This window comes from Cyprinus carpio, chromosome A1 (genome assembly GCF_018340385.1).
Source record: "Cyprinus carpio isolate SPL01 chromosome A1, ASM1834038v1, whole genome shotgun sequence".
NCBI lineage: Eukaryota > Metazoa > Chordata > Actinopteri > Cypriniformes > Cyprinidae > Cyprinus > Cyprinus carpio.
In genome coordinates this window covers 17,014,288-17,025,072 of record NC_056572.1, presented here as the reverse complement: position 1 = coordinate 17,025,072, position 10,785 = coordinate 17,014,288, and the positions used below count along the sequence as shown (strand labels likewise).

Genomic DNA, 10,785 nt, shown 5'->3' with positions numbered 1-10,785 from the left:
AACAGTTTGGTGAAGAACAATGCATTTTCCAGCACGATGGAGCACCGTGCCATAGGGCAAAAGTGATAACTAAGTGGCTCGGGGACCAGAATGTTGAAATTTTGGGTCCATGGCCTGGAAACTCCCCAGATCTTAATCCCATTGAGAACTTGTGGTCAATCCTCAAGAGGCGGGTGGACAAACAAAAACTCACTAATTCTGACAAACTCCAAGAAGTTATTATGAAAGAATGGGTTGCTATCAGTCAGGATTTGGCCCAGAAGTTGATTGAGAGCATGCCCAGTCGAATTGCAGAGGTCCTGAAAAAGAAGGGCCAACACTGCAAATACTGACTCTTTGCATAAATGTCATGTAATTGTCGATAAAAGCCTTTGAAACGTATGAAGTGCTTGTAATTATATTTCAGTACATCACAGAAACAACTGAAACAAAGATCTAAAAGCAGTTTAGCAGCAAACTTTTGTAATTCTCAAAACGTTTTTTTTTTCTTTTTGAGAATTTATGTAATTTTCAAAACTTTTGGCCACGACTGTATGTGTGTTTGTATCTCTGTTAGTAGCAGTGTTGTGTCTGTACTAGAAGATGCCACGAGAGTGGATTTTTAAATCTCTCCCATCCCACTCCCGCAAAAGAAAAAAAAAAAAATCCCTTCCCGTACCAATCCCACGAAAAACTGGGGGAAAATACCGTCCCGTAAGAATGACTCCCGTTCCCTCCCACTCCCATGTTGTGTTTTTTGGCCGGAATCTGTCAGTTACAGTAAAAAAAAAACAATAAAAAATACAGTACAGATCACAGCATGCCCACTTTAGTTGAATAAAATAGTACGAAATGTAGTTTTTTTTTTTGTTATTTTATTTAACTGAAAGCCATCTTAAACAATGCACATTGTTTACTACTTAACTTCATAAAAGTGAATGAAAGTACGCGACATCAGCAAAGAATCATCCATGTTTCGGAATCGAGTGAATTGTTCTTGAACTGAAGCGTCTATGAATCACTCCAAGGTTTTTACAGAGAACCATAAACAACACAGCATTTGATGCAAACTTTGTAACCTAACTGAAAATACAGTGACTTACTGACCTAAACGTATTATCGTATTATCAAAAATACTTAGTGAGTCTTTTGTTGTTGAATCAGTACGCACTGTCCGAACGAACCGATTCGCTAAAATGAATCTTTTTTTATGTTTTGGTTCCAGTTAAAGTCGAAACCAATTGATCATCGATATTCTCACGTTTATCGCATCTGTGGTCTTTGCATGACTGTTTTCGACACAGTCGTACTTAGTACGCCATCGTTTAATCGAATAATATTGCTGTTAATGTGTGGTTTGTGTATATGTATAAATATAGCGTGTTAAAATAATTCTCCATCCATCCAGCCATCCATCAGTGATTCGGTGTTCGTCTGTGTATGTCTGTGTGTAACATCACATTTGAAAGTAGCTACTAGTTTATTTTGCCACATTAACACAGTAAACAGATACCGATTTTATGTTAACATGCATGAAGCGCACATTCATGTGGCATCACGTGACGTATTTTTGTATGTTATGTATCATGTACTTCCGGTGAGGTTTTGTAACAATGATTGTGCGCTTATGTAATTATTCACAGCTGCACAATAAAGACTGGGTTTGTTCGTTAACTGCAGCGGATCTCATTATTTACAGTAAGAACAACATAAATTCATTCACATCCATCATGTTTAGTGATTGTTTCTGTACAGATAGATGATTCATAACTTAGTTCAGTGTTTTAAATCTGCAATGATAAACAAAGTTTACGTCAACATACTCTACTAGTTAGTATTAGTCAGGGCCCGACCACAATATATGTAAGTATTATTTATATATCTCAATATGTATCATTTATATATTGCTTTATGTATTTCATTTTATTTATATTTTTATCAGAATATGTCATATTTATATGTTAGTTTCAAAATGCATTTTATTTATATATTATTTTTATTACAGTATTTTATTGAAAACCTTCAGATACATTGAAAACAGAGTATTGTCCATTGACTATGTAGGTTTTGGAGCTGACACAAGTATCATCTGATGATCTCAGAACATATCATATGTTTACCGTGGTATATGTGTGTTGTGTTCACTGCAGATGACTGAGGTCAGGCGAGCCATCTCTGAAGCGCTGTGGGGAATGTGTGCAGCGGATGCCATGTCGATGCCCGTCCACTGGTACTACAACACCCAAGACATCAGGAGGGACTTCAGTGGCTGGATCACTGGATTCACTGCACCGCGGAGCAGACACCCGTCCAGCATCCTAAGCCTGTCCAGCACAGGTCGTGCAGCTAAAATACTGCTGGTACTGTTTTACTGATGCTTGTATGTAATCATGGTGTGTGTGTGATCATTGTGTAGCTGGCAGTGGACGCAGAGCCGGATCAACCGGAACCGCAGCTCCTGTGGTGGGGAACGTGATTCTGCATGATAAGCTGAAGTTCTGGACGGATCCGCGTGGATCAGTGCACTACCATCAGGGTAACAGACAAACACATATGAGTGACCTTATACCTGATCACCTGCCCAATCAGTCTACTGATCTAAAGCAAGAGCTGGTGAAAATCACTAGAGGGAAACACAGGTTTAGTTTGAGTCATGCAGTAACTAGATCTCCAGCAGCTGAATATACAGCTTTATTTCTGTCTGTGAAATGTGTCATTTACTGTATGCATGTCAGATATAGTTATTAGAAATGCTGCCTTGGCTCAAGTGGTAGAGCATTGCGTTACGAAGCGCAAGGTTGGGGGTTCAATTCCCTGGGAACACATGATAGGTAAAAATTGATAGCCTGAATGCACTGTAAGTCGCTTTGGATAAAAGCGTCTGCTAAATGCATAAATTTAATTTAATTTAAATTTAATTTAATAAAACTGAAATAAAATGAATTAAAACTAAATGGGAACATAAAAAACATGACAAAAGCACATAAAATTACTTCTAAAACTGACATAAAATGTAATTAAAAACTACATAGAAATTATTTTTGAAAACTAATACAAATGATTAAAGCACGTAACAATATTACTAAAATTTAAACATATAAAATATAATTAAAACTAATCAGATATTTTAAATTGAAGCTAATAAAAATGACAAAAGCACATAACAAGATTACAACTGAACTATTAAAACTTAAACTGAAATTAAAATGAAAACTAAAAAAAAAGCTAATTCAAAATATTAACAAAAAAGTTAAAGTATATAAATAATACTGAAATAAAGCATGTAACCCTAACCTCTATACTGAAGTCTCATTACTATAATGCAGTTGAAAGTTGAATGATAACAGACTAAAATGTATGAGTGTATGTGTGACCTGAAATCTGCTGTTATGTGAAGCGTGTGAAATGTGTGATTTACTGTGTAACTGTTGTTCTGAATCTCCCGCAGGTCTTCACGCGGGTGGAAACACGCTGAACACTCTCTGTGCTCTGAGAGTTGCACGCATTCTGTCCACTGGTGCTTTTGTTAGTATGGCTGATCCTGAAGCACGAGCCGCTGTACTGTCGGATTACATAGAGTTCATGACGCGTCCCGGCGCACACAACGACACGTACGCCGAGTCTTTCCATAGAAGCTTCTTCTCTGACTGGCAGGAACTCAGACCTACGTCCTCTAGAGAGGTAAATGCATCTTAAGTCAGACCATCAGTTCAAGTCAAGTCACTTTTATTTCTATAACGCTTTATACAATACAGAGTTTCAAAACAGCTTCACGGTGATAAACGAGAAAACAGAAATTCAATGCTTTAAACAGAATTAACTCTAAAGAGAGCAGTAAACAGTCATTATTCATTTAAAATCATTGTTGATTCAGTTCAGTTCATTCCCGATGATCCTGTCTTCGTTTCAGGTTCTGGAGTTTGCGGAGCAGCGCTCCAAATGCATGTTGAGCACATCCCGTGCTGATAGCCAGCTGAATGCTATAGGATGTCTTCCCATGGCTATTCCCTTTGTCCTGCTGTCTGCCACAGCCAATGAGGAGAAAGCAGTGAGTCACATGACACCAACATCTCATCTGAGTCTCATCCAGCTACTGCATGATGTTCATAAATTCTTTAGCTGACAATTTTTAAGGTTTGAATTTTAAAAAAAATTTTTAACGTCTTTTTATTATTATTATTATTTATTTTTATTTTTTTACTTTATTTGATTTGAAAAGATTAAGTGGTCCTGAATAAAATAGTCAAACAATGACCACATTGGAAACAAATGGGAAGTAAATTTTATCTAGTGGAAACTTTTGATTCTGCACCCAGACAAAACCTCCTGAAAGCTCATTTTTTGAGATATCAACCTCAAATTTGGAATACAACTTGTTCAAATTTATTTTCTCACAATTTTAGAGTAAAACTTGTTTTGGAAAATATATTTTTCACTTCAGCAATAATCAGCAAGTGTCTTCTTCTGTTCAAAAAGTGGTTAACAAATAAAAAATGGATTGTAACTGCTGCATAAATATAATTCCATACCATAATATCCCCTAAATATACAAAATATTAAATTAAAACATTTTTAACTAAAATATAATACATTTATTTCATTGAAATAAACAAAAAAAAAAACAACAACAATCAGTCATTTTTGACCGCCACGCCCACGGTACCAGAGGGTTAAACATGTATTAACTGAGAATTGTAAATATTGTTCTGCTGGTGTGAATGTGTCCAGGTTTCTGCAGCGGTGGAGTTTGTAAAGCTCACTCATCCTCATCCAGCACTGGAGCCGCTGGTGTCTCTGTACATGCGAGCGCTTCACGCCACACTGAACGGAGCATGTCTGAAACAACAGGCGGAGATGGCGCTCAAATCACCCGTGCTGGACACCTGGGACGTGTGTCAACACTTTATACAGTGTGCAGAGAGGTCAGCAACTCATATTACACCACAAAAAACATTAGAAAAAACAATGACCTATTTATTACAAACAGAAAACTTTAGGACCATTAAGACCTTATGCATTGTGATATTATTCTCATGACAATTAAACCACTGTTGTTATTGTTAACTAAAATTTAAAGGTGCCGACTAACACATAGCCTTAGAAGTGACTACTTCTGAGATAATACAGGAAATCAACCCCCAACTGTGAGCTTCAGCAAACCTACTAACCAAAGATAACAGTACGCTGCACCTGGCCACGAGAACTAAAGACGTGTAAACTTTCACATGTAGTTAACTCTCAGTATGAAGATCAGAGACTTGCAGAACTGGAAAATAATATTGAATTTAATCAGTAAACAGATGCTTTCATGTTCACCTTGAATGCCCAATACAATGTAGATCACCTTAGTTTTTTATATGATGTAATGTCAGGATGTAGAATCTGCAGATCTTAAACAGTTTCTTACATTTGTAATCCCACACTATTTAAGATGATTCCTGATAATAAAAAAATTCAGATAATAAAAATATTGGATCAAAAACTTGATCATTAGAATTGCTGCCTTGGCAACTACCTGAAATATATAACTTTGAAGTTGAAGTTAAAAGTTAAATTACTTAAATTACTAAAACTAAAATTGAAATGACAATAAAGCGAAATATTAACAACTAATAAAAATGACAAAAGCATGTAATAAAATGGCTAAAACTTAAAATTAAAATTAAAAATGTAATTAAAAACAAAATATTAATTGTTAGATCATGCCTCCATGCCAGAAATATCAGATGCAACCCTGGATGCCAGATCCTGTCAGAAAATATCTGTTTTGTCTGGTAAACAAACAACTAAGCAAAGTTGTCTAATACAAAAACCTGTTAAGAGCAAGTCTTGTCTGGTACCCAAAACTCTATTAGCAGTCTTATATCAGCCAAAAAGTTGACTGAGCAAAGCCAGAGAAGAGCAGAAGCAGGAGACAAAGTGATGATGATAAAAAAAAAAAAAGTTTTTTGGATAATCTTAGTTGAACATGTTTTCAATGCTCAGACTCCATCTTACCAGCATAAATCCAACAAGTGTTATTATACCATAAGTAATAGGAATGGAAAATGACTGCTTCTCAACAATGTCCCATGACGTTAAAAACCTTGAAATCTATTTGATATCTTACTCATGAAGACAAATATAGCTTGAAACCACACATCATAAGAATAAACAACAATGGAAAAATAATATGAAACATAATATAATATAAATGTCTAATCAATACATGAATCAGTGAAATGAGTGTATGAATTGCTTAAATTATTATATGATTAAATGGGAAAAATTAAATGATTAATGATTAATTAAAGAATAAATGAATATAAATGAAAGAAAGTAAAATACAACACAAATGCTGTCTTGAAGCAAAACACACACAGGTTGCTACCAAAAATCCTTAGATCCTTCATAATACTAAAATCACACTGAATTAAACCAATTTATCCATAAATTCTTATTACTATAATACATGTCCTTTTTCTTGATCAGCAGCTATTGTGAATTTTACAAATGTACTTTACAGTGCACAAAATGTTTTTTTTGTTGTTGTTTTTTTTTTGGTATTACATTTAGCGAGTAAAATTTATTCACTGTTTTTTTTTTTTTACACTAAACATTTTGAAGTGAAATCTTAGATTCAATCCGCAGTAACAATCTAATGAATGACTCTGAAACGCCATGGCGTGTGTCTCTTCTGCAGGTTTCCAGGATCATCAGAGGAGCGTCTGAAGGTTCATCAGAGTGCTGTGGAGTCTCTCGGACTCGCCTGCTACACACAAGGTTAGAAAACCCCAGACGATTACACTCAAAACTAATGATGATGGCTCTTCTGACTGTGTGTTTTTTGTTCAGGAGCTCTCAGCAGTCTCTTCTACCTGGCCTACAACTTTCATAATGACGTGACTGGGGGAATCCTGACCAACACCAACTGTGGAGGTGCGTTTCTGAATGAATGTGTGTCATGACTCACTAACTGAACGGCATGTTCAGCTGTGATGATGATGATAATACTTGTGCATTTAAAGAATAGTTCACCCAAAAAGGAAAATGTGCTTACCCTCAGGTCATCCAAGATGTAGATGAGTTTGTTTCTTCATTAGATTTGATCAAATGTAGCATTACATCCCTTGCTCACAAATGGATCCTCTGTAGTGAATGGGTGCCATCAGAATGAGAGTCCAAACAGCTGATAAATACATCATGATAATCCACGACTCCAGTCCATCAGTATCTTGTGAAGTCAAAAGATGTGTTTGTGAGAAACAAATCCATCAAGAAATTTTTAATTTCAAACTGTTGCTCCTGGCTAAAATACGTGTTCATAATCCATAATGCTTCCACCAGTGAAAAAGTCATCTGGTCTGTATCAGGAGAGAAATATGCACAGATCAAGCACTGTTTACTAGTCAAAACAGTCCAAAATTGTTCTAAACAAACATGTAGGACAACAGGGGATGGACTTTTTCACTGGAGGAAGCATTATTATGGACTCATCTTTTAGCCAGAAGCAACAGTTTGAAGTTAAAAATGTCTTGTGATGAATGTGTAATAAAAACAGCCAGCTTTTGGCTTCACAAGACACTAAATGATGGACTGGAGTCATTTGGATTAATTGTGGATTGTTGTGATGTATTTTGTCAGCTGTTTGGACTCTCATTCTGACAGCACCGATTTACTGCAGAGGTTCCATTGGTGAGCAAATGATGCAATGCTAAATTTCTCCAAATCTGGTGAAGAAACAAAATCATCTACATCTTGAATGGACTGAGGGTGAGGATATTTTTCTTTTTAATTTCTGTGTGAACTCCTCCTTTAACATGCTGTGTGTGTCCATAGGTGAGAACTGTAACCGTGGGGCAGCATTAGGGGCTCTGCTCGGGGCCCAGGCGGTGTATCTCGGCTCAGTCATACCACAGGAGTGGAAGGATGGGCTGGTTGAAGCTCAGGGGCGAATCACTGACATCCTGCAGGAGCTGAACAGATCCACATCAGTCTGATGTTCTTCTGCTTGTGAACTTCCTCCTGCACTGCTGTGATGTTTAGCTCTTCACTTGACTCTTCATATGTCTTTCTCTCTGCTGTGTTTATTCTCACACACACACTCAAGCATGTGCTGCTGGCACAGGAAACGGTGCGCACAGATGTGGTTTCCAGCCTGCACTGTGAAAGACTTTCCTCTAGTCTGTATATCTTCAGTCACACTTTGACTTACTTGAATAAGAACTGCATTAGAGCTGCATCTGTTATAGATTGAGTAAATGATAATCAGATAGTTGATGCTCTAAAGATTCTCATTAGAATATGTTTGAGACATAAACTTACAAGTTGATGTATTGCGGAACATGTGACTCATGTGAAGCTCTTGAGGAGACTCATTTCAGAGTTTGAAACCAGAAATATATAATATAAATCTTTTTTTTTTCTTGTTTTTAACTGTTAGATCCTAAATGCTTCCATAAAAACTGGCTATGAATTTAATTGGATAATTTGGTGATATAAATGTAGTGACTTGTGTCTGTTAGTTTTTAGTTTCTAGTGCATCATGATTTAACTTTATTTTACTAAAGTTCTTTTAATAAGACACTTTAACAATTGACCTTTAATTGTGAGTATTATATGCACATTATTATATACACTATAAATGATCTTCTGCTTAGGCACTAATTTAGATTATTTGCACATTTTGTGAAGACAGTAGTGTTTGTTGAAGATCATCCATTTCTTTGTATAGATGTGTTGATGATCTGGTTTGAGTTTATCTGCCTAGTTCGCTCACTTCAGGCCCTTCCTGAACATGCTGTTGTGTCTTGTCTTGTTTTAATCATAATTATATTTTAAATTTTTTAAACATGAATCAGTGAGTGGCATTCTCTGTGTCTTACTGTCATTGTATATGTGTTTGTATGATTTTTTAGGGTCTTTAAGAAATGTCTGCAACATACTTTGGTTAAAATTCCTCAATGGTCATGTAAAACAACACCCTTTTTTGTCAAAAACAGCTGTTCACAGAGACCAGTTTTTGGTGCAGGTCTCTTTAAATGATAATGAGCTACAGCTTATCCCACCCCTCTCTTCCGTTTTTTTTTTTCCTTCGTATATTGGATGGCACGTTACTATCAAAAACAAAACTAATCCATTATGTCCTCAGTGGCTCTGATGTAGGGAGAAAATTAAGATTCTTATGTTCATTTTTACATCCAACAACAAAACAACCTGCATTGCTTATGGAACATGTCGCTACAGCTGCTCAAGTGCGGAAATATGCTAATATGTGACATTCTGTAAGTGGTCATGGGCGGGGCCTGAGCAATATGACGTCATACTACTTGGGCCCGGTCCATGACCCACGACTGTGAGTCCACATCTGAGTCCACACTTTTGTGACATAATGCCGCTTTGACTATCATGTAGAAGGCTGCTGTGGAGCTCGCCCCAGTGCTTATTTACATCCGGTGCTACACCTTATGTAGAACCTTAAAAATGACAGAGAAGATTATATTTTAGCTTATAAGAACTTCCCCGATTTACTGTAAATGAATTTCATTGCATTGCAAGTCTGTCAACTCTCATACCAAAACAGAGAAGGGCATTAAATGTTTCAAGTTACATTAACAACTTAAGGGTGAGTATTGTGCTATCGTCTTCTAGCAAATCTAGCTAATAAGGCTGGATAACGCTGCATAACTTGTGTGCACAATTGATCAGCACTTAAATAGAGTTTAGCTTTAAACTTCAGTTTCAGTTTTTATGACTCCTCCTAAAGGCTGATATATACAGGTCCTTCTCAAAAAATTAGCATATTGTGATAAAAGTTCATTATTTTCCATAATGTAATGATAAAATTAAACTTTCGTATATTTTAGATTCATTGCACACCAACTGAAATATTTCAGGTCTTTTATTGTTTTAATACTGATGATTTTGGCATACAGCTCATGAAAACCCAAAATTCCTATGTCAAAAAATTAGCATATTTCATCCGACCAATAAAAGAAAAGTGTTTTTAATACAAAAATAGTCAACCTTCAAATAATTATGTTCAGTTATTCACTCAATACTTGGTCGGGAATCCTTTTGCAGAAATGACTGCTTCAATGCGGCGTGGCATGGAGGCAGTCAGCCTGTGGCACTGCTGAGGTGTTATGGAGGCCCAGGATGCTTCGATAGCGGCCTTAAGCTCATCCAGAGTGTTGGGTCTTATGTCTCTCAACTTTCTCTTCACAATATCCCACATATTCTCTATGGGGTTCAGGTCAGGAGAGTTGGCAGGCCAATTGAGCACAGTAATACCATGGTCAGTAAACCATTTACCAGTGGTTTTGGCACTGTGAGCAGGTGCCAGGTCGTGCTGAAAAACGAAATCTTCATCTCCATAAAGCTTTTCAGCAGATGGAAGCATAAAGTGCTCCAAAATCTCCTGATAGCTAGCTGCATTGACCCTGCCCTTGATAAAACACAGTGGACCAACACCAGCAGCTGACATGGCACCCCAGACCATCACTGACTGTGGGTACTTGACACTGGACTTCAGGCATTTTGGCATTTCCTTCTCCCCAGTCTTCCTCCAGACTCTGGCACCTTGATTTCCGAATGACATGCAAAATTTGCTTTCATCCGAAAAAAGTACTTTGGACCACTGAGCAACAGTCTAGTGCTGCTTCTCTGTAGCCTAGGTCAGGCGCTTCTGCCGCTGTTTCTTGTTCAAAAGCACACGCCTTCCCACTGAGGTGCCTTGATACAGCACTCTGGGAACAGCCTATTCGTTCAGAAATTTCTTTCTGTGTCTTACCCTCTCGCTTGAGGGTGTCAATGATGGCCTTCTGG

General features: G+C 37.0%; 1 protein-coding gene across 2 annotated transcripts; it reads left to right on the top strand.

The window, feature by feature from the left end:
* The first annotated feature begins 1,408 nt into the window (after nucleotides 1-1,408).
* LOC109057628 lies at nucleotides 1,409-8,828 on the top strand. 2 transcript variants are annotated; one of them, XM_042753759.1, is made up of 9 exons: nucleotides 1,409-1,677; nucleotides 2,130-2,316; nucleotides 2,396-2,515; nucleotides 3,428-3,660; nucleotides 3,890-4,027; nucleotides 4,708-4,901; nucleotides 6,662-6,741; nucleotides 6,814-6,897; nucleotides 7,798-8,828. In XM_042753759.1, exons 2-9 carry the CDS (start codon nucleotides 2,130-2,132, stop codon nucleotides 7,956-7,958), a joined length of 1,197 nt encoding a protein of 398 aa, XP_042609693.1. In that variant the 5' UTR covers nucleotides 1,409-1,677; the 3' UTR covers nucleotides 7,959-8,828. The 2 variants fall into 2 exon arrangements, with proteins under 2 accessions (XP_042609693.1, XP_042609730.1); XM_042753796.1 differs by lacking the exon at nucleotides 1,409-1,677 and adding an exon at nucleotides 1,684-1,842.
* The last annotated feature ends 1,957 nt before the right edge of the window (nucleotides 8,829-10,785 follow it).

Excerpts from the sequence above, each read along its gene's own strand:
- LOC109057628 (XM_042753759.1), top strand. The coding sequence starts at position 2,130 with ATGACTGAGGTCAGGCGAGCCATCTCTGAAGCGCTGTGGGGAATGTGT. Across the intron at positions 2,317-2,395 it reads CCTAAGCCTGTCCAGCACAG|CTGGCAGTGGACGCAGAGCC; the intron begins GTCGTGCAGCTA and ends ATCATTGTGTAG. Across the intron at positions 6,898-7,797 it reads GACCAACACCAACTGTGGAG|GTGAGAACTGTAACCGTGGG; the intron begins GTGCGTTTCTGA and ends GTGTGTCCATAG.